Source organism: Carassius auratus, chromosome 1 (assembly GCF_003368295.1).
Source record: "Carassius auratus strain Wakin chromosome 1, ASM336829v1, whole genome shotgun sequence".
In the NCBI taxonomy this organism is placed as follows: Eukaryota; Metazoa; Chordata; class Actinopteri; order Cypriniformes; family Cyprinidae; genus Carassius; species Carassius auratus.
Window position 1 is genome coordinate 9204726 of NC_039243.1, and position 26200 is coordinate 9230925.

Below are 26200 nucleotides of genomic sequence, written 5' to 3' on the forward strand. Positions count from 1 at the left end.
CCCTGATACACCAATTTCAGTGTTTGCAAACAGTGATTATGTTTTTTGTGGGCGGAGTCTATCTGGTAGCAGAAAATACCAGTTTTAATTGAGCGCCAACCTCCCGCTCTCTCTCGTGAAGCCAATAAGGAAGTGACAAAAAGTGTAATTCATCGACCGGCCGCTTGAGGCTGGCTGCAAAAGAGAGTCAGTCCCATAGACTCCCCATGTTAAAATGCCCAAATTTACAGCAGGAAAAAATATGTTTAAAGCCTGGTGCAAAAATATTTTGGTCTATATAGCAAATTTTGCCCTTCATGACAACTGTGGGGATGAATTTTTTAAAGCTTATCCATTAAATCCATTTTTTATTAAGCCTTAAAGTTCTGCATAATTAAGGATGTCTTTCCTACTTCTCTGGACCTTGACAGTGTAAGTTCACAACTCACAAGCCTCCTGGTTTTCATCCAAAATATCTTAAATTGTGTTCCAAAGATGAAACAAAGCTTATATGGGTTTGGAAAGACATTAGGGTAAATGATTAATGACAAAAATTTAATTTTGGGGTCAAGTAACCCTTTAAGATCTGTTTGGTCCATATCTCTGCAGAAAGTTAATTTTGATTCCACTAGGTGCCAGTAAACAAGAAAAGAAAAGAAATTCTTCGTATCATTTACATTAAAAAAGTTATGGATATTTAACTGAATATGGGGTGCAGAGCTTAAGAGGTTAATCACCGCTCTATATTAATTTGCTGCTTTCATTGAGGCACACAAACACAAACACACACACACACACACACACACACACACAAAGTGAGAGAGGTCTTTTATTTATAAAATAGCCTAGATACGGGATTGCTAAATTATATTCTTCAGCAATAATGTGGTAAAATCAGTGTTTAAGGAATATAATGTAGCAATCCCGTATCTATATGATATAATATTAACAATGTTGGCAACAGTGGTGCTGCCAATTTGTTTTGTTTTTTTGTTGTTGTTTTTTTTTATTTCAGGATTATTTGATTAATAAAAAGTAAAAAAAAAAAAAAAGAAAATTAAGCATTTATTTTAAATATAAATATTTTCTAACAATATAAACTACAGTTCAAAAGTTGGGGGTCAGTAATGTTTTATTCTTTCTTTTTTTGGAAGAAACTGAAACTTTTATTCAGCAAGAAGTGATAGCAAATATTTATATTGTTAGTAAAGATTTATATTTCGAATAAATGCTGTTCTTTTTAACTTTTTGTTAATCAAAGACTGCTGAAAAAAAGTGTAAAAATACATTTGGCAGCACAAATGTTGAAAACATTGATAATTCTAATAATAAATCAGCACATTACAATGATTTCTTAAGGATCATGTGACACTTCATACTGGAGTAATATCTGATGGAAATTCAGATTTGCATCACAGAAATAAATTATATTTTAAAGTATATTAAAATAGAAAACATTATTTGGTAACACTTTAGAATACTGTTTCTTACTTACTACATAACTAATAAGGAATTATTGAAGAACTAACAGGTGATTATTAATTAACACTTAACTCACTACTGTTAACTACTAAGGAAGATGTGTTAATTAATCAGTATGCAATATAATTTTATGATTATGTTAAGTAACAGTTAGCTAATCAGTAACTAATATATTCTGTGATACTTCCTGAAGAACTACTATTAATTATCTACTAGTTAAGGTTCAAGAAAAATAACTATGAAATAACTACTACTGAACAGTTATACGCAAAAAAACACTATAATAATCAGGCTGTGTCCCATAAATCAAGTACTTGAGTAAAAGTACAGATACAGTAGAAACTTTGTTACAGCCCACTTATTAGCCTATAATGGAAATGAAATATGGATTTTGTTTGCTTCTAAATGTTTAACTTTTGATTATGAAATGTTTGTTAAATTAGTTGGGCAGTATACATGTTAAAATGGAATAAAATATGCTGTATTAAGAAATGTTCTCATCTGAAAATGAGATGAAAACAGATGAGAGTATTTTACAGTTTATGATTACTTTCATAGCTTGTTTTTAGTCAAAATGATGTAGTTTATTATTATTTACTAATAGGTTCACTTTAGAATTCTGTAAGTCCTGCAAAATTATCTGATAATTCTTTATTAATTACTAATGGGTTCACTATTTTTTCACTTTAGAATACTGTTTCAAATTCTAAGTAATTATTGAGGAATTATCTAATAATTTTTTATTAATTACTAATGGGTTCCCAACATTTCCACTTTAGAATAGGCCTAATGTTTCAGGTTCAAAATAAGTCCTGCAGAATTATTTGATCATTAATTATTAATTACTAATGGGTTCCCAATATTTTCACTTTAGAATAGGCCTAATGTTTCAGATTCAAAATAAGTCCTGCACAATTATTTTATAATTCTTTATTAATTACAAATTGGATACCTGTATTTTCACTTTTCCTCAGGCTTTGCCTTACATACAGAAATTGAATTAATGATAATGTGGTATATGCTGAGGAGGCACACATACAGTACTGTATATAAAATATAAAAACTAAGGTAAGTTATCACAAGGCACTGGAGTCATGGTGGGGTTCCTATTGGAAGCTGATTTCTTACAAAACACACTCACAAAACAATTTACTACATAGGCAAAACCTCTATAAAATGTATTGCATTTATTAATATTGCATTTTCATACTACTACTACTATTGCTAATAACATTTATATGAAAGGGTCACAATTCAATGTAATTGTGTAAAACTGTTCATTAGTAGTTACTTCATAGTTATTTTTCTTGAACCCTAACTAGTAGATAATTAATAGTAGTTCTTCAGGAAGTATCACAGAATATATTAGTTACTGATTAGCTAACTGTTACTTAACATAATCATAAAATTATATTGCATACTGATTAATTAACACATCTTCCTTAGTAGTTAACAGTAGTGAGTTAAGTGTTAATGAATAATCACCTGTTAGTTCTTCAATAATTCCTTATTAGTTATGTAGTAAGTAAGAAACAGTATTCTAAAGTGTTACCCATTATTTTATATTGTAATAACATTGAGCAAGATGTTTTTTCTGTATTTTTGATCAGATAAATGCAGCCCTGATGAGCAGAAGAGACTTCTTCGTAACACTTTTCAATAAGGTTAAATTAGTTAATTTTAGTTAATGTATTAATTAACATGAACAAACAATGAACAATACATTTAATGCTGTATTTAACAAGCACAACTATTGATTTGAATAATGCATTAGTTAATGTTGATATTAACATTAACTAAGATTAACAAATGCTGTAGAAGGAATGGTCTTTCTAAGTTCATGTTAACTAAATTAGTTAACTAACATTAACTAATGGAACCTTATATGTGACCTTGGAGCACAAAACCAGTCTCAAGTCACTGGGTGTATTTGTAGCAATAGCCAAAAATACATTGTATGGGTTAAAATTATCGATTTTTCTTTTATGCCAAATATCATTAGGATATTAACTAAAGATAATTTCCATGAAGATATTTTGTAAATTTCCTACTGTAAATATATTAAAACTCAGTTTTTGATAAGTAATATGCATTGCTAAAAATTCATTAGGACAACTTTAAAGGTTATTTTCTCAATATTTAGATTTTTTGCACAAATAGTTGTATCTCGGCCAAATACTGTTGTCTGATCCTAATAAACCATACATCAATGGAAAGCGTATTTATTCAGCTTTCAAATTATGTATAAATTGACACTTAAGACTGGTTTTGTGGTCTAGGGTCACTCACACACACACACACACACAAACACACATATACATATGACTGATTCTCAAATACACACATCGTTTAGTTCATCAGCGTCCAGGGGTTTTTTTGTCCGTATAATAGCAGTTGGGTCTCCATCAGAGTAAATCAGCTCCAGAAATTCCAAACCAATAGGAAATATATTTGACTCCAACACCAGACGATCATCAGGTCCGATATTAGTGATAATCTCTACATCTCCTGAAAGCCAGATCAGATACATGTTCTAACACACAATCAAATAATTATATAAATACTAAATCATGCCATATTGTTCTTACTCTTGTAATATTCACAAGCTAAAGTGAGTGAAGTGACGTGACATTCAGCCTAGTATGGTGACCAATACTCAGAATTCGTGCTCTGCATTTAACCCATCCGAAGTGCACACACACAGAGCAGTGAGCACACACCCGAAGCAGTGAGCAGCCATTTATGCCGCGGCGCCCGGGGAGCAGTTGGGGGTTCGATGCCTTGCTCAAGGACACCTAAGTCGTGGTATTGAAGGTGGAGAGAGAACTGTACATGCACTCCCCCCACCTACAATTCCTGCCGGCCCGAGACTCGAACTCACAACCTTTCGATTGGGAGTCCAACTCTCTAACCATTAGGCCACGACTTCCCCTAAACATTCCCCAAAGCTAAAACATTTTAAATGGCCACAGAGCGACTGATAGGAATGATTACATGAGCTGTTTTTTATTGAAAACTTTAATACAAAGTTATAATAATAAAACATTTTGTTCCTGAACATTTTTCAAATGTAACTAGAAACATTTACATGTTGTGGACTAGTAGTATTCAGTTTGTGAAGTCATGTCAGCAAATCTCACCTTCATATCCCTCCTGGATGCTCCCTACGCTGGCATCAGTCCCAGTTGCACAGTTTATCTCTGAGGAACCTTAAACAGAGACAGTGAACTGTTTCAGGACTTAACAAACAGCTAAAGCCTGAAAAAAATACTCTAAAATCACACAATATTGAAAAACACCATACAACTGAACAATTTAAGCATAGTGGCATACCGTTTTAAAATTGTCCATCATTTACATTTTTGCAGATTTTTACAGTAGTTTCACTGATGCTGGTGACATTCAGCTGTAATTGTAATTTCTGACTGCATAACAAAAATTACTTTGTATAAAACTCATGTGATTTATTCAGAAACAAATAAAAAATATGACTGTTATATTATTAAGTGAATTTACTTCATATTAAATCCTGACAAACATTTTACTTCCTGTCTTCAAGAATGGTCTTTGTCCGAACATATGCATTTTATCCAGAGATATAACTAGGTGGAAGTTATAAAACTGGATTTTATTAAAAAGCAAGTTAGCCCTCACATCCAGATGTATGAAATTAGTACATTTTCAGTTAGAAGTTAGTACTTCAGTTGGTTCTGTAAGAATTTGACTTACCAATAGCACTCCTTACACTGTTGATATGCAGACAGGCTAAAATAAATAAAATATAGAATAAATCCATCTTTTCCGGAGCAGCTTGTATAATGAAGCCTGGCAGTGAAGAGAAAGACTGTTTCTTCTGTAACATCTCTCTCTGAGCTATTTTTTATTGTATGTCATAAACAGTTATGGCTTCTGCTGTAAACAGGTATCAAAGGTGCTGCATAAAGGGCCAATAATGCAGGATTGATGTGGGAGGGACTGTACAGAAATAATATAATGTTACAAGTTTATCTAATGATATCAAAGATTTTTAACCTTTGATATCGCCCTTAATGTGATATCATTCTACCATTTCTTCTCATGCAATGGTTTCAGTCACTCGTATCTATCCCTGTTTATTTACAGCCTTCTACTTCATTCTGATTGGTCAGTCGCAACATTCTGATGTGAAAAGATCAATCAAGTTTAAATTTGTCTGTTGCCATGGCAACATCTGTAATAAACTGTGGTTTATGCCTTTCTTTTTATGTCTTTATGTCTTTCTGTGTGTTGATAAAGACAAGTGAAAAGAAAACATCCAAAATACACTGTTAAGTGTTTCTTTTTTTATAGCACTTTATATATTTGTGTCAATAGATTTCCATTACAATACATATTTTTTATAAGATGTTTTCTCAAAATAGGTTTTTTCTCCTACACCGAGTCATAAATCTCCACTTCAGTAGCTCTTACACACACCAAACATTACATTTTTTTCCTGTCTATATTCTTAAGTTTTAACAAAGGGATGTGTTCATATATAATTTGCTTGATTATATACAGCATTTTATTCCCCCCAAAAATTGTGAAAATATATTGTTTTTCTGAATTACAGAGTGACAAAAATGACAAAAAAAAAAAAAACACATATACCCCTTTGTAAAAATATTTAACTTTATGTCTAAAAAATTAAACAAGTATTTTGAAACTGACTTTATCCAGTTTTCAGATTTTTGTACTCGAAATGTATGCAAATTAGCACATTTAATTAAATAATCCATCATTTGCACATTTAAACATAACATATTAGAAAACTTTTAATACAAAAATGTTTGCAATTATAAATGTAATCAATCATTAATTATTAATTGTATAAATAAAGTTTTACAAATTATTTTGTGCACAGTAATATACGGTGCATTTAATAAAACTTGAAACCCATTGAAAAGACAAGCTCAATATCTTTTATGCTTGTTTTAATCAAAATAATAAGGAGATCCCCCTCAGAGCTGAGCATCCACCCAATGAACTACCTCTCACAAGCTCCACCTCAGATGTTTACTTCACTTTGCGGAAGTAGAATTGCCCTGGCCCTGTCGTCTTAGCTGGTCATGTATTTAAAGCCTGAGCGCAGCAGCTGGCTGAGGTCTTCACGTACATTTTCGTACATAACCTCCACAGTCATGCCAGTACCGAAGCACTCCACTGCCTCGGCCCTTAATGACTTCCATCCTGTCGCACTCACCCCCATCATTGCCAAGTGCTTTGAGAGGCTGGTTGCATCCCATTTAAAATCCTGTCTGCCTGCTACACTGGACCCATTCCAATTCCCACACGCATCTACATCAACAGAGCTGTAGTGGAGTGTGTGTCGAGTTTCAACTTCTTTGGTATCCACATCTCTGATGACCTCACCTGGTCCCTAAACACCTCTACCCTGGTCAAAAAGGCACAGCAGCGCCTTTACTTCTTACGGAGCCTTAAGAAAGTTTACCTAAGTCCCAGGTCCTTGTGGAATTCTACCGAGCATACTCACGAACTGCATTTCAGTATGGTACAGCAATTGCTCCGCATCTGACCGCGAAGTACTCCAGCGGGTGGTGAAAACTGCTCAACGGATCACTGGTACCCAGTTAACTTCCATCGAGAACATCTATCACAAGCGCTGTCTGGGCAGGGCAAGAAACATCATCAAGGATGCCTCTCACCTCTTCACCCTCCTTCCATCCGGCAGGCGTTACAGGAGCCTACGCTCTCACACTAGTAGGAACAGGAAGAGCTTCTTCCCCGAGGATGTGACACTTCTGAACCCCACACCACCAATCTAACCTGCACCTGCTCTCTTACTGCACTGGTCACAGTTCTTTACATACATGTATTTACCCTACTCATATTTTGCACGGACTACACAATGTTCAAGATATCACACTGTAAACTATCAAATGTTGTTACTGTACATAGCACAGAAAACTATTTTTTATAAAAGCGTTATTGCACTACTGATTACTTGCATAGAATACATTGTTTATCAATACTGTTGCACACTCATCCAACTGTATTTATTACCACTGTTCTTACATTGCTGCTGTTCATAATGTACATGCAATCCCTACATTGCATTCCTATTTATATTCTGTATATACTCTGCTCAATACTGTATACAGCAACTCCACTGTACATTCTGTAAATCATAGCTTCACTTACTCTGCACTTATATGAAACACTATATTCTCTCACTTCTGGCTAGATGCTAACTACATTTTATTAGCTCTGTACTTGTACTCTGTATAATGAAAACTAATAAACAATCAAATCCAGTAATATGCATGCAAATAAGAAACTTGTTAATAGTGATAAAAGAGAAGCCTCTTTTGTGAAACTAGCTAGGGAGGGCTATCGCTCATGTTGATCAGTTCATTAATGGCATTTATTTCACATGGTTAATGTTAGTTAACACGTCTCTATACTCATGGTTTGTAGTTATTAATTTTAAGAAGCCAATTGGGATAGTGTATCTGCAGGAGCTGTACTTTATTATAACTTGCTGGATTATATCTAAACAATCTGAAAATTATGCAGTAATTAAAAACAACAATAACATGACCCAATATATTTTCTATATATTTCTATTTCTTTTATCCAAAGCGACTCACAAGTGAGAACAATAGAAGCAATCAAAATAAACAGTGACAGGGAGCCCATGACAACTCAGTAGCACAAAATTAATTAAATCACACAGTATTTAGAACGGACAAATTTAATTTAATCTTAAATAATAGGTTATTATTGAGCAAAATTGTTTCCTATTAAATCCTGACAAGCATTTGAATTCTCATTTTTAACCTAGACCTCGTTATCAACCTTTACTTGATCTTGTTCTACCATTTCTATTCATACAGTGGTTTATCCATCTTATTTTATATTTGAAAATAAGCCTTTTTTTATTTGTAAATTTGTGTGAGAATTCTGATTGATTAGTCACTAATAAGTAAGTTACTAGAACAGCAAGATAACAGACTGCTTTTGTACAGCTAAAATAACTGGAAGCAGAGAACTGGACTGTTTCCATTGGTCCAAAGTCCTCTTATCAGATGAGAGCAGGTTTTATATTTCATTTGGAAACCAAGGTCCTAGAGTCTGGAGGAAGGGTGGAGAAGCTCATAGACCAAGTTGCTTGAAGTCCAGTTTTAAGTTTCCACAGTCGGTGATGATTTGGGGTACAATATCATCTGCTGGTGTTGGTTCTTTGTGTTTTTTTGAAAACCAAACTCACTGCACTCATTTACCAAGCATTTTGGAGCCCTTCATGCTTCCTTCTGCTGACCAGCTTTTTGAAAATGCTGATTTACTTTTCCAGCAGGATTTGGCACCTGCCCACACTGCCAAAAGCACCAAAAGTTGGTTAAATGACCATGGTGTTGGTGTGCTTGACTGGCCAGCAAACTCACCTGAACCCCAGAGAGAATCTATGGAGTATTGTTAAGAGGAAGATGAGAAACAAGAGACCAAAAACTGCAGATGAGCTGAAGGCCACTGTCAAAGAAACCTGGGCTTCCATCAGTAGTGCCACAAACTGATCACCTCCATGCCACGCCGAATTGAGGCAGTAATTAAAGCAAAAGGAGCCCCTACCAAGTATTGAGTACACGTACAGTAATTAAACATACTTTCCCGAAGGACAACAATTCACTAAAAAAATTATATATATATTATTGGTCTTATGAAGTATTCTAATTTGTTGGTGGGTTTTTGTTAAAAGTGAGCCAAAATCATCACAATTAAAAGAACCAAAGAATTAAACTACTGTACTTCAGTGAGTTTCACAATTTGGGTTGAATTACTGAAATAAATGACCTTTTCCTCAACATTCTAATTTACTGAGATGCACCTAGGGAAGTATTCTATTTCGGATGCAGCTTGCTTTCCTGACAGTTCCAACAAACACAGGACATTCCCCTAACATTATTGTATGATTCTAATATGTTTTTTGTAACCATAAAATAATATTCTCTAACATTTTGAGAACAAAAATTGTTATCATAAGTCAAAATCAAGTTTGCATCTCCCACTATTCTTTGATACATTTCTTTTTTTCTTTTTGATTTCAAATATACAGATCTTATTGTTCAGCAAAAGGGGTTGAGTATAGCTACTCAATTTTTTTTATCGTCAGATGTACTACTTTTTAAAGAGAGCCAATCCTTCTGGAACATTTTAAAATAAACAAATTTCAACAATGGTGAAATGAATCAAAAGCAAAGGTGCAGCTGCAGGTGGAGGAGATTCAGACATATATAAGTCTGATGGATCACATACAGAAGACAGTGACTGAGGGACATTTGAAGACTCTCATTTATCTGTATCTCCAACAACAGAATGGTATCTGGCTCTGTTTAGTTCTTGTTTCTGTATGATTGCAGGGTTGTCTATAAAAGATAAATGTACTTAATTTATCATAACAAGCAATATACAGGTATTTTTGAATGTTTTAGTACTAAAATGATAAGCTATTTTATATCATCATTCCACTCACTATACAGTCATATTAAGGTGAATTCTCAATAAATATAGTTTTTTTTTTTCAAATTGCATGCCGACTTAAATTTAAATGTACTTCAGTAAGTAGGAGAAGCCTAACAAAGTGATCATATTTATCTGTAATTTCACTCTCCTATGTGTTTAATCTCAAGATTACAGAGCAGAGAGAGATGAAGAGTGTTCTCTCAGTGAAGATGCTGGCCGTGTTGCCTCTGGTTCTGTTGGTGTCCAGTGTGACTGAGGGACGGATTATGAGGAAATGTGAGATGAAGGCCAAGCTGGAGGCTGCACAGTTTCAGGACATTAAAGTCATGGGAGAAAGATTGAGCACAAAAGATCTTGTCGCTAGACGTGAGTAATAGAGTTACTTCTCTTTCAGATTCCCTTATTTCTCTCTCAGTCATCAGGAGGCTATATTTCCATGTAACATTACCGGCTAAGAGGTTCATTACCTTCATCCATATGTTTTTCTTTTCCTTTTTGAGGCAGTTGTCTGCAAGGCGAAAGCCTTTGGCTTTAACACCAACTTCATGAAAACCATCAGCCTCTACTATGAAGATAACAATCCTGATGAGGCCCCACCTCAGTCATCCACCTCCACCATAAAGCCTACATCAAGCTTCACTTCAATCCCTTCAACATACTCCACCACAGACTCCACCTCAAACCTTCTACCAGCCTCCAGACTCTCTCCTTTAAGACCTACCCCAAGAAATGCCTTGAACATCCACAGACGCCGGCGTCACATTCCTTTGTTTAACCATCCCAACAGTCCTCTCATCCTAAATGGCCTGTAGTCGAACGCCTGTATGGACTGTTTCAGCTCAGTGATCAGTGGGCCTGTGATTCTGACAAGGTGCCATCTCTCAATATTCGCAACATAAAATGCACTGGTAAGTCTGCTGAGGAACGTGCTAAAAATTGCAAATAAGGTATACCTGAATGTTTTCACTTAGAACTATGAACCAAAGAAAGCTAATTTAATCCAATCTTTTAACATTTTTTCTAACCAAAGCTTTAAATGATGATATCACAAATTACTTGTCTGAAGACCCTGATGAACAGCATGTATGTACACATGAGCTCAAATAAACTCATTTACATAACCCCATGCTTCTTATTTTAACTGTGAAGTGGGTTTTAAATTTGAATAAATATTTGTATTCAATATATGTGTTTATAACTCAATATTGAATCTGCAAAGAGATTTTTTAATCCAGTATTTACATTAATGACTGTCTTCTTATGTAACAGGCCAGCTAAACCTATAGTGAACCACTCTGATTTGAAGATGTAGTAAGTTCAAAATGTTTTATGACATTTTAATTTAGCTAGTCATGTCAATACAAATAATAATCCATATATCATTGTGACATGGTGAAATAATAAGGTGCTTGAATTGACAAAGTCAGCTAGTACTGTCAGGGATCTGCAAGAAATGGGACCCAAATGCAGAATGAGCAGACAAGGTTATTTTATTAACAAAGACGAAGACTGGAACAGCTGGGGGAATTTGCAGTGTAACAGTTCAAACAGATGGGCAGGACAACAATACGGGCAGGAGGGATGACCACTGAGACAGTCCAAGATGACCACGGGCCCAAGCACTGAGTAGGCAGCTCCAGAGGAAGGGCCAGGTAGACACAGGAAACCCGTAGCTTCAAGCGAAATTCAAGTGTCAGTCTAGTCACCAGGTAGAGACTTGACATGTCAGAGAGGTGAGCCGCTTCCAGGCAGTGGGGTTCAGTGGCCAGGAAATCTGAGTGGAGGCAAGACAGGACAATACACAAAAAACAAGACTAGACTCAAAAATGACAGACATTTGAAAAAGTTAGAACAAAGTAAAAAACCAAAAGCTATCCAAAGATATGATCCAAGAGTATGAACAAAAACCCCAAACTGGAATCAATTAAACAAGAATAGATGAAAATCTAAATCGAATGAGAAACAAAACTAGATTAGAATACACAAAAATATTTATTTCCTTTCTTCTAAACTAGAGACCAAAAAGGATATAAATAACTAGAAGAGATCAAAAATAATGATCAAGCTCAAAGGGATAAATTCTGGGCCAAGTAAACACCAAAAACAAACCAGCAGAGATACAAGGAAAGAAACCCCAATATATAGGACAGTACACATGAGGATCAGGTGAAAACAATCAAGCAGACAAGGGCTAAACAAGGGGGCGTGACCAGGGGTAACAAGGAGGTGGGACAAGGGGAGCACGTGGCAGACACGAACAAAGACAGAACCATGTGCTTAGACACAAAATAAACAAAGAAACATGGAACAGAGACAAGATGGACAGGGCTGTCAGGGCAGGATCCTGGTAAGAACATTGTGATGACTGGTGTTTCTTGGCATGTGACAACACAGAGTGATTAATTCTTATATCTCAGACATTATATGATTGAGAAATCCATTCTGAAGATTCAATTTGTGACTGTTTTCTGTGTGTTACAGCTTGGAGATCTTGTTGGTGGATGAGTGCCGCTCTATTGTTCACTCAGAGTACTTTGCTGAGTGTTTTTAGAGGGATACCCCTATGATTGAATGGTAATGGGGTCATTGGTTGTGAAACCTGTGTGACTCTTAACTAAGGGTGTTTACATTCACATTTTTGTCTTATAATTAAACATCTGGTTCCTTGTGTCAAACTGTGATGTTCATTAAAAATAATATTAAAACATACAGGAGTGCTCAAAATGTACTTTCTTTCTGCATATATATATATATATATATATATATATCAGAGTACAAGTAACTACAGAGACAATGAAATGCCGTCAGCATCTAACAAGAAGTGCAAATAGCCATTGTGTATAAATAACAATAAATATGTATTTGTGAGGGACAGATGCAGACATAGACATAAATATATGTCTATGGGTACATGTATTGTCTATGAAATACAGCATATTAATATAGTGCATAAGTAATAATGATGTTGATAATAATGACAATAGTTTATGAAATTTGGCAAAAGAAAAATATGTTTTAGTAACTTATGTTGTATTTATATCATATGTTATATTAACCTGTCAACTGTCAGTTCCACTTTTTGAGCATAGAAGTGAAAATGACATTTCCATAAACTTAAACTGTTATAAATTTTGAAATGCTTTGGTTCACAGACTTTTTAAAACTTTTTTTTTTTTAAAGCAGACACTTGGCAGGTTATTGTAGAAGTGAAAATAGTTATAAAGATCATATAAGAAAACAATTATGGAAGTTTAAGTTGATGAAAATAGAGAAAATACTAAATTAAATATTTATATTTTATATAAAGTATATATTTTACAAAATTTTTGCTAGAAAATCAAAACTATATTTCTGAACAAGTTATGTTCCAAATTTGAGGTTGACATTTCAAAAAACTGAGTTTTCAGTGAGATTTTGTTTGGGCATAGTAGCAAGCTTTTCCAGTAGATGACCATCAAACCCCATTAGTAACCATTTAAGGGCACCTTCATTTCCATAAATGGTTTTAGTGACCTGAAACATGTTTTTACATATTTTTCTCAATATTTATGACGCAGACATCGCAATCAAAAGTATTAAGAGTCAGTATAGCAGTATTTGATTTCAATTCAACCTAAAAAAAACATAAAATACATGCTACGAGAACCCTGGACTTGCGTCCATAGTTCACATTGCATCAAAAAAGCATAATCTATTGTTTTTTCTATGTATTCAAAACACTTTTAGATATTTTTTTCTCAAAAAATACAATGGATGTTATCTTTTGAACACTCTCCATGAAAATGAATAAAGATTTTTACTTATTTTTCATGATTTCATCTATGCATCACTATTTCAAAGTAAAGGTCAGAACGCACTCTCTGACTCTGATGAGTACTCTTCTTGCATATTAATAAATTACATTTGCTCTGTAAAATATTCATTCACCAAATATCAAAACTACAGTCCTTAAGCATCACAATGGTAGTTTCAAGATTACTTTAGGTTTAGACGAAGATATAACTGTTTAAAACATGTAATGGCTATATGTGGGCTATAGTGGGCCCACCTGTGGGCCAGTGACAGTTAACAGGTTAAATCGAAAAAGACCGGACGTGAACGCGCAGTGAAGAAAGGCGCGCTGCGCGTGACGCGGAATCGGATCACATGACCCTTGTCAACATCCAGCATGGCGGACGCGGACAGCCAGAGATGTGTGAGCGCTTTACTCAACGGAATCACGCAGAGACTTTATTACGGTAATACAGAGATCACGGAGGAGTTTCTGAAGAATGAGCTCTACCCCGAGATGACGCAGGATGAGTTCCGCGCGCTACATGACAAGATGAGGTCGCTTCTGAAGGTGCTTCTCCACTAATGATAACTATCCACTGCTCTCTGAAGCAGCTTTACAGCACAGCAGCGATGATTACCGCTATTGCTGCAGTCAAATACACGCGGAAGCATTTCATTATTGTTTAATAAACTTAATACAGGTGTGGACTGCAGTGTCCTTGGTCAGCCACTAGAGAGCAGCACATGTCGTGCTTCCTCAATGCTATGCTGTCGGTCATTCCACACCAATGAATTTCAATATATACTTTCCAATAAGCTTTAATTCTTTAGCAAATATTATTTTTATGTATACATTTGTTCATTATCAGTACATGTAATCAGTAAACACAATAAACAATCAACAGACAAAGATTTAAGCCATAAATGACTCATTTTGCTTTTATATATGTGGCAAGTTTACCAAGTTAAATAAAAAGATATACCATAAAATTAAGAGCAGTTTAAGTTTATTTTATTCAAAACATTTTTGCAAGTTATAGAATAATATAACAGTACAGTCTCATGTTAGTGTCATTGCGATACTGTTTTATTAATATTTTGAATTAGTTTTTATTTTTTTCGATTTTCTGTTTGTTTTTACTTCGTCATTTTCATTTACATTTTTTTAAATAAAATGTTTATTTCAGTTTAGCTATTTTACATTTACATTTATGCATTTGGCAGAGGCTTTTATCCAAAGTGACTTACAGTGCATTCAGGCTATACATTTTTACCATCAGTATATTTGTTCCCCGGAACTGAACCCACAACCTTTTGCAATGCTCTACCACTGTGGCACAGGAAGTTATTTTAGTACAATTTAATTAATCTAAATTAACATGAGAAATTTTGCCTTGGCAACTTAGTAGAATATTATATTATTTATTTAAAAGTATATTATTTCAAGTTTTGAAATGTGTGCTACAGTATAATCCAGTCTTGACCTCATGTTTCTGTCTCGGTCAGTCCATCGCGTCAGCGGACATGGATCAGGCGCAGCTGGAAGCGTTCCTCACGGCGCAGACACGTAAGCAGGGAGGCGGCGGTGTGACTCCGGAGCAGGCGGGCGCTCTGGGGCGCTTCTGGAAGGCCCACCGGACACGGGTTCGAGAGAGTCTGCTGGCTCAGAGTCGCTGGGAGCCTGGCCTCAGGGGCCTGAAGTGGAGGGTGGACCTGCACACATCCGCCAGCAGGGGGCAGGTGTCCAACAGCCCCGTGGCTCTGGTGGAGCTAGAGCTCGGCCGTCCCGGAGAGGTGAGAACTGAACTGGAGAGACAAGGATTCAATTCTTCAAAATTTAAGGGTGGAGCTCCATATGCAGTGTATTAAAAGCACAAAAGACATATTTTTTCTCCGTTTGGCTCTGATGCTTGACTTTTCCAGGAGTTTTTTGAAAGATGCATGTAAGGAAATGCTTTTTTGTTGTTGTTGCTGTTTTATTGCTGGTGCAGTTTAACACCTCTATAATCCTCGGTCAGAGTGGAGACAGCTTGAAATATTAAGACTGTTTTAAGAGAAAACTGAAACTAAAATCCATAAACATCTTTTTTAAATCATTCTTTAAAATAAAAGAAATGTTAACTGAAATAAAATATTTAAAATAAGTTTAACTTGATATACTAAAATAACAAACTAAGACAGAATAAAAATTTATATATATATATATATATATATATATATATATATACAAACAGAAGAATTACTATAACTTTTTGACTAAAATGAAAACAGAAATCATAAAAAATATAAGCTAATTCAAAATACTATTAAAAGTGTAATAGTATCTAAGTGATGCTAAAATAACTCTGGAAGTATTTTTCATTATTATTAATTTTCTTTTAGCAAATAGCTCATATGAACTGCATTACATATTAAGTTTCTTCCAGCCAAGTATTGCATAAGTTACTCTTGCAGACTCTTGAATCTCAATCAGAGTCCAAAAAGAGTTCTTACTTGTTGTGTAGTTGATTAATGAATCTTTATTCTTGATGATTGACAGAGGTTTTGAATAATTTGTAATCTGTAAAATATCTCTCTAATTGCACAGCTGTGAACTGGTTTTGCTTTCAGTTCAGTTTCCTGAAACTACCATCTGTGGGAAGCATAAATGAATAATTATGGAAAGCTATAACAGCAGTGTAAGCGGAAAAACAGACTCTGAAAATGCCTTAGGGTTTGATTGTTTATTTAGAAATCATTCATTGTTATTTCTAAAAAAATGTGTTATTAACTATATTTACTTAATACAGTGATATTCAAATCTGGCCCAAGAGATCCACTTTCCTGCAGAGTTGAGCTCTAACCCTGATCAAACACACCTGAGCATGCTAATCTTATATATTTACAGAAACATTACAGAAATATTTACAGAAACACACTCAGCATTTCCATAATCAAATTATGTAGTACTATTAGTGTCCATTATTAAAGTTAAAACTCATTGAGCTCTAATCCATGTCCCGTGATATCAAGAGGGCTGGGTTACTGGAAACAGAGACCCATTAGTGACATTAGCCCTCATTATTCTGCCATTAAGTCTTTCCTCTTCTCCTCAGCTCTTTGCTATAAAGTTCATTTGGGTTTTTATGTTTGCATATTTGAGATGCTTATCCATAATCTGCTGTATGATATCGTTTAACCTCAGTGAGTTTTTTTGTGAATGCACATTTATCACTCTAAGAGGAGCCTCCTCTGCACTGTAAGTGGCTTTCAGCCCATTCATTTGTCTGTTTTAGTGCTCTAATTGTTTCATATGGTTTGTGCCGTGTACAGAGAGACGCGTTACACACTGTGTATGATTCCCTGCTGCAGGAGAGCAGAAAGGTCCACCGGTGCTTCAATGCTGAAGGAAGGAGATCAATTACTGAGAAATAAAACCACAAATCATTTCAGATAGTGCTGTGTCTGTGTTGGACGGGAAGAGACACATCCGTAGAATACAGTTGTCAGTCTTGCATTAGAGCGCTATTATGGTTTCATATACTGTAGTTGAATTATTAATAGGAGTGAAAAAGAATGACTTCCTTACATTTTCAGTCTGTCACACCTTCTGTTTGTCTGTTTTGAGCTCTGTGCTTGCAGCTGCCTGTAGTTTATCTGATTTCACAGATGAATTTGCGCCTTAATTGAGCTCGTTTATTGAATTTGGTTGTGTCAATTGTGATAAGCCTATACAAAGGTTATTATATTGACTTGAGTCACTGCTGTGGTCACAGGTGATGTGATATGGTTATTGTGAGCACACAGAAGGAACTTGACATCAGTTAATCATTCATGCAGCAGCTAAACAGGACATTTATTAAATGCACTTGTCATAATCTGTGTGGATGTAGCATGGTTTACTACTCACTATGTCTGAGTCCTTGTAGTTTATTACCTGGTGAAATTCAGCACAGTTACTGTGGTCTCTAATTGAGATCTGTAACTGGTTAGAGATCACAAGGTTGTTTTTGATGCATTAGGTTCACAGGAATGAATTATATTTGACCCTACATTACAATAGAAAATAGTTATTTTAAATTATAATTATATTTCAAAATATTACAATTTTGTACTGTATTTTTGATGAAATAAATACAGCCTTGGTGGGCAGCGTAACAGTTTTTTTTTTTTCTGGGTTACCCAAATGTGCCTGTCCTGAAGGAGACACCAGTGTATATCAGGAAATCGTGTCTATAACATTACAGGTCAGTTTAGGTTTTGGGCTGTATTAAGAGTCTCTTTGGGTAGCTGATGATGTCATAATGACCTGCTTCGGCTGCTGATGTCATCTGAGTGCTATTCTTCTGCCTTTCTGGATCATTTTACAAAAAAGCTTTGACACTGTTCTTTTTGCTGCACTGTAATTATGGGATAATGCAGTCAGCTGGTCATAATCAATACATAAACCGTACGAGAGATCATCATTCAGGCGGGAATCAAAGGCTGAATATGCATTTTTTTCACTAATCCACTTTAGTAAGTACACGGTTTACCAAATAAATGGAAATAAAATATTAGTTCACAATTTTGCGAGATGAGAGATTGCAGAGATATGAGAGACAGGATTATTTATACAGTTTAGCATCACTATGGAAACATTTGTTCACGGAATGTTGAACCACCAATCAGAATCAAGAATTCCAGGGAAACCTCTGGGAGATGCAAATCTAGTTCTTTATTATCATTCAAACTGTTTACAAACATTCTATTTCCTGATTCCAAATAAGAAGTCCAGAATTCTGAGGATTTTTGTCTTTGACTGGGAACTACTTTAACAGTATAGACAGTATTTGATGCAGGTAGACTCTGTAACAGGTGTGTGTCAGCAGCATTACTAAAATCAGACCGAGTGCTGATGTGTTAAGATGGATTTGTGTCCGTTCAGGTTCATCATTCATACTGCATGTGAATGGCCTCTGTTTCTTTCTCTCTGTACTTTAGAGCTCTGAGTTTGTGAGTCTGGAGTTTGACGAGCAGAAGGTGAATCTGGTGCTGAAGAAGATGGCAGAACTTCAGGAGAGCATCGACAGCGTTGTGCACCGCAGCTAGAGCACATCTGTCTCTTTATCGGTTTGTGTGTGTGTGTGAGAGAGAGAGAGAGAGGGAATGTGTGCTTGTTATATATGCTGTATTGTCATAAAGTTACGTATATTCATCATAAATAATCATTGTCAAACCTCAAACTTGGACATCTGTGAGTTTTCTTGATTATTTCCTCAAACAGGATTTAAGATGCTGTATTCATTGTTTGTTCATTTGTTCATTTTCAGCATATTCTCATTTTCGAGTGAAGTATTGCTTTAAGCAAACTTTTGTGCTTTTATCCTTTTACTATGTAAATATGTTAATGGTGCTTTTATGTAGTCACTAAGTAAGTAAATTAAGTAACAACTAGATAAATGGTGAGCAGTGGACGTGCAGGTGACTGAATGACCTGATGTGGACCTGCAAATCATACGTTTATGTGAAGGTGTCGCTAACTAATGAGTCATTTGAGCATTTTACTCACCTGATGCTGACAGAACCAACTGTTAATGCTGGTGTCTTGGAGTTATTGTGCAGAATAGACTACAATAAAATAGAATGCATATTGTAAAAAAAAAAATATTTATTTTTCTATATTATCCATACAGAATATTTTTCTTATTGAATAAAAAGAGCAAAACGTTTTATTAAAATATTTCTAGTGCAACTGAGTGCCACAAATTAAATTTGCTCTCGGAATAATATTAAAAACAACAGAGAATCATTTTATTCTGATATTTGACTTAGTAGGAATAAATACTAAAAGAATAGGTACTTTATTAATGTGAAATATACCAATAAATAAACATTAAAGGATAAGTACAATAATACTTATGGCAGACATTTGTATAGTGATCAAACCCATTAATTTTTGTTTAAAAAAAAGCAAGCAATCACATTTTTAATGGATAAAAAAAAAAATCAATATTAAATGCTTTCTTCCACATGATGCAGAAAAGTATTTTTAAAGTCTTCTAGGGTATATGTTGTGGAAAAAAAAGCATAGGCCTATTGCATTATTTGCTTGCAAAGTGAAGAAAATAGGAAGTTTTAAGCCTTAATCAGAATTCAAATACACTTTGAGGACATCATGTAGGCAAATAATGAGTTGGTGATGATATTTGCTGAAAGCCAGTCCTCACTCTGTCCCTGAACCTGTTAATATCAGCAGAGCAAAAGATGATTCGTGAGCATTGTATATTATTACGAGCATTTCAAACGTCTTCACTTGTTTGTTTGTGAGGAGATTATACAAAATTGGCCCCCATGCGCATAGTTAAATCGTGCACGCGCGCGCGTCCGTGGTGAGGGAGGTCCTCGCGCTGCGACTCTGCGCTGACTCGACTACATGTGGATTACAGACTTTACATGGGACTTCAGACATGCATTAAAGAAATAAACAAAACACAACAATTCCGTTCGGGAGACTAAGAGCAAAAGATGTTCGACCTGTGAAGACCAACTGCTGTGGACCGCTGTTAGAAAGGTGAGAACAGACGCACTCCTACGTACAGGTGAATTCAGACACTTACGAGTTATGACTTATAAATGCAAAAATAGACAGAAATTATAGAAGTTATTGCATTTAAAAAATAATTGCAATCAAATATAGCTTAGGCTTCTACGTTAACGAATGTCGTTAAGTTTATTATCTGTTATTCACCTTCACCACCCTGATCTTTATAAAGGCAAATAAAAGATTAGTCGTTTTTTTAGTTTCAATAAATAAATGCAATAATTGAATACTAACAGCCTATCTGTCTGGTTGTCAAATCCATAGATTTCGTAATTTTCTCAGGTCTCATGTCTGAATGAAAGACTTTTTGCGTAGATTGTCTCCATACTGGAGCAATGACCACTGGGTGTCTCCAAAAATACCATAACAGTTTAGTCTGTAAGACCCATGTGTCATAATCAGTCATGCACTAGTTATGTGAGGCTGAAATTCACTGAATTATTCACTGAAAACCTTCTCAAATGACATATGGTGCAGGTCGGGCATCGTGAAACTGAGTTATGACTCTTGAGAACTGTTAGATTTTTACTGATGTCCAACAACATGCATCATATTTGATCTGAGAGGATTCGCTGGAAATAGACTACTTCTGTCACGAAAACAAATTCCATGTATGTGTGAACATACCTGGAAATAAAGCTCATTCTGATTCTGATTCTGATTCTTATGTATTAGCCTGTTCCTCATACAGTGAGGCCAGCAGGGGGTGCTCACCTGTGGTCTGTGTGGGTCCTAGCGCCCTGTGTAGTGATGGGGACACTATACTGTCAACAAGCACCGTCCTTCGGATGAGACGTTAAACCGAGGTCCTGACTCTCTGTGGTCATTAAAAATCCCAGGATGTCTTTCGAAAAGAGTAGAGGTGTGACCTCGGCATCCTGGCTAAATTCGCCCATTGGCCTCTGACCATCATGGTATCCTAAAAAAATCCCCATATCCTGTTATCAGCTTCATCACTCTGTCTCCTCTCCTCCAGTAAGCTGGTGTGTGGTGGGCTTCTGGAGCACTATGGCTACCGTCGCTTCATCCAGGTGGATGCTGCACACTGGTGGTGGACGAGGAGATACCCCCTCACAATGTAAAGCACTTTGAAAAGCGCTATATAAATGTTATGAATTATTATTATTATTATTATATATAGCTTACAAAAATATACTTACAGAAATAGGCTGCCTGAGCTTTATCAAATAAACCATTATATCTGTGAAAAGTATCATCAACATGTAGGCAAATCAGGGAACTAACACACACACACACACACACACACACACACACACACACACACACACACACACACACACACACACACACACACACACACACACACACAACTCACTCATTTGCTGTTGTCTGCACAGAAGCATTAGCCTGCGCCTTCAGGATGTTGACTACACCCTTTTTATGTATGCCTGCTTTCCTCACTAAGTGTTGTTTTACCAGCAAGCTGTTAACTCAGTATTTGGTTTATATGATTCAGTGCATGAGAGAGTGGTCTAGAAATTAAGCCAAAAGCGATTTACAGTGTTTTGCCAGTAATTAACTTTTTTCCCCATTTATTGACTGACAGCTCTCCTGTCCCCATGTTGAGAGACATCGGGAGTATGTGCAGATGTGTTGCATGTGTGTGTGTGAACATGATGCTTACTGTAGTTCTAGATTAAACGTGAACATGCACTTATTTATCTCACTTGCACAAGAAAAGATTTAGTATTATCTAAAATGAATAAAAACAGAAATGCAAACCTGCTATAATTATTTTAATTATTTTAATTATTTACAAACACACACACACACACACATATACTGTATATATAGATATAGATACAGATATAGATATAACATAGATAACCTATATCTCAGAGTGCTTTTAGTGTTTTATTTAAAAAAGTGTTTATTTAAAAATTCAAATCTTCTGTTATTGAGTGCGATCCTTTCTGACATTAAAATCAGTGATAGCATCCTAAATGCATTTTAGTTCTAGTGTAAAGAAGAAGAAAGTTTTTGTGTGTTTTTTTTCTCTCTTTGGTGCACTTGAGCACCAATCAAGTAGTTTGTCATTCACTTATTTTTGTTGCTTTTATATTGCTGCTCATAGCTTTCATGTGGTCTGTAGACTAGGTGTCTGAATCAACAGAGACGGACTGTGATCATGTCTGGATTGGACTGTGCTGTCGCTCAGTTACGAGAAGTGTTCAAGAGGGCAATGATAGCATCATAGTGTGGAATCAAAGCTCTCTTTGCAGGAGTACCAGTGAGGCCAGATATAAAGTGCAGTCATAAATTGATTTGTTGTCCAAAGTGAAATGCTTTTGATGGTTTCCTGTGGTCTGAAAATTTAGCCTCCGACAGCACACAAGCTGACGTCAGATTTTTTGATACATAGGCTGAATATCATGGCGCTGATTACAGAAAATGTGGTATATAATCTATTTGACATAACACATCCCTAAACTACCCAATAAAACAACACAGACTAAGATCCTTTCTTATTGGGTCACAATAAACTGCAGTGTGTGTACTGTAGCAGAGCAGTTTCGTCAAAGGATTGGCTATGAGACTAGTCTGACATTGCACATCTGTAATTGTTATCATGAGGAACACATGATGTGTATGAGCGAATGAGGGAAGGAAGCTCTATCAAGGATGGTAATACAGAGGAAACGTGCCTTTGATATATTAAAAACATTGGCTGATTCGCAGCATGTTCATCCGTTACTGTTCAGGTACAGTTACAGGAGGAGAAACCCTGGAAGCTTCACATCGGATTCACTCATGGATCTCACCCTAGACTTACCCTGCAGATGTCCTCGCTGTGAGTAAGGGATCAACCGTTACGCTAACGTTTCATTAGTGGCTCATGGTTTTTAATTTTTTCATTTAATTTTTACTCACCCTCACGTCAGTCCTAAACCTATGCTTTTTTTTTTTTTTGAGCACAGAAGAAGTGTTTTTTCCCGAGCTTTGTGTGTAGAACAAAACACTTTTCCAAGCACAAAGCTATAGTAGGACTTGATTTCAAAAGACATGAGATACAGAGCACCAGTCATTAATGGTGTTTCTATGGTGTTTTATTGTTCATTTTGGAGTATTTCGATTTCTAAAAAACTGTACATTTCTTCAAAAAATATATTTACAAATATTATTTTTTGTTGTATGAAAAAATACAGCATTTTAAATGATTAATGGTTCTTTGCAAAGGTTGTTCTTTGCATTTCATGGTTGAAGAATTATTGATCTATTGTGGTAAGTTTCCGGCTTAACATGAGCTTTTTAGGGTAGTGGTATAATAATGTGCTACATTATCACTGCTCAGTTCTGGTTATCTGCTTGAATGTTATTCCCATGACCTATTTTAATGTGACCCACAACATGATGTGACATAATTTGCATTCATTTTTAAGTCTTTTTGTGATGTTTTAACTTAATATATTTAACTTCAGAGAAAATAAATAAATAAAGCCTATTTATTTCCAAATATGAAAGCAGCCCAGACCAGATTTGAAAATAATGATTTTTACTCATTTTCATTTATTTTTTTATTTTTGTTTTAGGTGGTGAGGGCATCTTCAAGATGAAAAGTAACTGGAAGACCACCAAGATGCTGGGATTGATGATGTTAGCAAACTTCCTCATCTACATTGCGGTGGAAGTGTCCAGAAGCTATGGGCAGGGGCAAGACATCAACAAACGACGGAGACTGACGACCAAAAAGTTCTGGAAGAAGCCGGAGTCCAGTCCGGCGTTCTGGAATCGCGAGCAGGAGCGTCTCGATGATATCTACTTCCTGCCGCTTGCTAATGGCAGTGAGGCCCCGCGTGACTTCAGAGGAATCCCACGCTGGCTGAATCACATGAGTTCTTGCAAGCCGGACAGCAGGGTGACAACAGAGATTGAAGACTTTAAGTCCCTACCACAGCGATTCCAGGACTTCTTGTTGTACATGGGATGTAGGTCATATCCCTTGATAATGGATGCACCCAAAGTCTGTTCTGAACCACCATACCTCTTACTAGCAGTGAAATCCATTGCGCCACATTTCGACCGACGGCAGGCCATCCGGGAATCATGGGGCCGTGCTGGGATCTTCGACGGCGAGCGAATTGCGACAGTATTCCTACTTGGCACCACGGCAGCGACGGACCACTTCCCTGACTTTTCAGACATGGTCAAGCACGAAGCGGCGTTGTACGGCGATGTCCTGCAGTGGGATTATCGAGACACGTTCTTCAATCTCACCTTAAAGGAAGTCCTCTTTCTGGAGTGGTTTGGGAGCCATTGCGCTTCTGCCAAGTATGTGTTTAAATGCGACGACGACGTTTTCGTCAATACGCAGCATATGCTGGCTTACTTAGGCAACTTTTCAGTGTCCAAGACAAAGGAGATTTTCATTGGCGATGTGATCACTAATGCTGGACCACACCGGACCAGACACCTCAAGTATTACATCCCTGAGAGCCTGTTTCGTGGGATTTACCCTCCATACGCAGGTGGCGGAGGATACCTGTATTCAGGTAGTCTGGGGCTGCGGTTAAGAATGATCTCTCGTCTGGTCACGTTGTACCCGATTGACGATGTGTTTACAGGGATGTGTCTGAAGAGACTGGGACTAGTACCGGAGAAACACATGGGCTTTAAGACTTTTGATATTGAGGAGAAGCACAGAGAGAATCCTTGTGCTTACAAAAGTCTGATTCTGGTCCATCCCAGGAGCCCACAGGACATGATAAAGATCTGGTCTTGGATTAATGACCCTAAAGCGAAATGTTGCATCAAAACTACACTGGACACAAAGGGCGCGATGCCAAGCAGCAAATGCAAATAAAACATAATGACTGCAAACTGATGCCGTCTTAACAAAAATAGAGCTAACAAAAAAGTGTTCCAAGTTATATTTTAATGTTCTCTGAATATCCAGGTTTTTTATTTTATTTTTTTATAAATGCTTTTTTCTTCGGAACTTAGGAACACTTAGGAACATCCAATTATATCATTTTGCAAACATCATGGTAATGTTACATTTGAATGTTCTCTGAACATTCTAAAACAATTTTTTTTTTTAACGGATAGTTCCGATGCTTGATTCTGATTGGTTAAGTCGCGTTCTGAGCTGTTACACCTTTGTTTACTTCTGTGTGTTGCTTGGCAACCACTTTGTTGAAACCACAACTGTTTCTGAGGAACTACATTGTTTGGTGGAACAATACTGTTTTTATTTATACAATTACAGTTTATTTGTTGTGTTTTATTCTGTGAAACCTTGCTGTTTATATGGAATAATTTATAAAAATCAATAAGCTCTGTGAAGCCGTGGTCACTTAGCTGTTATAAATTCACTGTAAACCACGGCTTCTTGGGAGTTACTGATTTAGTAAAAAAAGTTAGATGAATGTCCAACTAAAACATTTCAGTAAAAAGTAAAAATGTTCTATTAATGTTACTAGAAGAACATTTGAAAGAACTGTGCTAGAACATTCTGAGAATGCTCTCTGTTAGCTCTCTGTTGAATTACAATTTACAATGAGACCAGAAACGTGCATTTAGAAAGTTTTCATTTCATGCTCTTCACTTTTTAAGAACTTGAATTAGACCTGCATTAAACCTCTCAGAGGGATTGTGCTGCATTTTACACCGTTTTTGCCTTTGTTTAATCAAAATGAGTTAAATATGATGCAGTATGATGTATGTTGACATAAAGAAATCTGGGTGTATTTTTTATAACAAGAAAGGGCAAAATTGATGTTTATTTTGTGTATTTGTATGTTGTTGTTTTAAATTATGCCTGCATTTGTGTGTGGAAAAATTATAGCTGAGCTGTTTGACCACTTGTATTAAACCTCTGTGTTCTCAGGAAGCTTCTGTTTGATTGTTCTCCATCTACATTATCAACACAAGGATAATAATAGC

At 35.9% G+C, this 26200-nt stretch overlaps 2 protein-coding genes and 1 long non-coding RNA gene across 5 annotated transcripts; 2 read left to right on the forward strand and 1 right to left on the reverse strand.

Moving 5' to 3' along the window:
* Nucleotides 1–3918: 3918 nt before the first annotated feature.
* On the reverse strand, nt 3919–5300 carry LOC113110699 (uncharacterized). Its single transcript, XR_003293229.1, has 3 exons — nt 5191–5300; nt 4602–4670; nt 3919–3969 (listed from the first exon to the last, which is right to left on the reverse strand). It is a non-coding gene; the product is annotated as an uncharacterized LOC113110699 (long non-coding RNA).
* Nucleotides 5301–14089: 8789 nt separating this feature from the next.
* Nucleotides 14090–18938, forward strand: LOC113060202 (copper metabolism (Murr1) domain containing 1). The gene is made up of 3 exons (XM_026229130.1): nt 14090–14302; nt 15241–15528; nt 18697–18938. The coding sequence occupies exons 1-3, from the start codon at nt 14129–14131 to the stop codon at nt 18802–18804; spliced, it is 570 nt and encodes a 189-aa protein (XP_026084915.1). The 5' UTR covers nt 14090–14128; the 3' UTR covers nt 18805–18938.
* Nucleotides 18939–19693: 755 nt separating this feature from the next.
* Nucleotides 19694–25396, forward strand: LOC113060288 (N-acetyllactosaminide beta-1,3-N-acetylglucosaminyltransferase 2-like). 3 transcript variants are annotated; one of them, XM_026229242.1, is made up of 3 exons: nt 19694–20266; nt 23020–23108; nt 23848–25396. In XM_026229242.1, exons 2-3 carry the CDS (start codon nt 23069–23071, stop codon nt 25116–25118), a joined length of 1311 nt encoding a protein of 436 aa, XP_026085027.1. In that variant the 5' UTR covers nt 19694–20266; nt 23020–23068; the 3' UTR covers nt 25119–25396. The 3 variants fall into 3 exon arrangements, with proteins under 3 accessions (XP_026085027.1, XP_026085109.1, XP_026084976.1); XM_026229324.1 differs by lacking the exon at nt 23020–23108 and having other exon boundaries at nt 19697–20266; XM_026229191.1 differs by lacking the exon at nt 19694–20266 and having other exon boundaries at nt 22237–23108.
* Nucleotides 25397–26200: the final 804 nt, after the last annotated feature.

Bases quoted from the DNA above. Each gene is read 5' to 3' on its own strand.
- LOC113060202 (XM_026229130.1), top strand. From the start codon at position 14,129: ATGGCGGACGCGGACAGCCAGAGATGTGTGAGCGCTTTACTCAACGGA. The intron at 14,303-15,240 runs GTGCTTCTCCAC...TGTCTCGGTCAG, and splicing joins AGATGAGGTCGCTTCTGAAG to TCCATCGCGTCAGCGGACAT. The intron at 15,529-18,696 runs GTGAGAACTGAA...TCTGTACTTTAG, and splicing joins AGCTCGGCCGTCCCGGAGAG to AGCTCTGAGTTTGTGAGTCT.
- LOC113060288 (XM_026229191.1), top strand. From the start codon at position 22,940: ATGGTAATACAGAGGAAACGTGCCTTTGATATATTAAAAACATTGGCT. The intron at 23,109-23,847 runs GTGAGTAAGGGA...TTTTTGTTTTAG, and splicing joins ACCCTGCAGATGTCCTCGCT to GTGGTGAGGGCATCTTCAAG.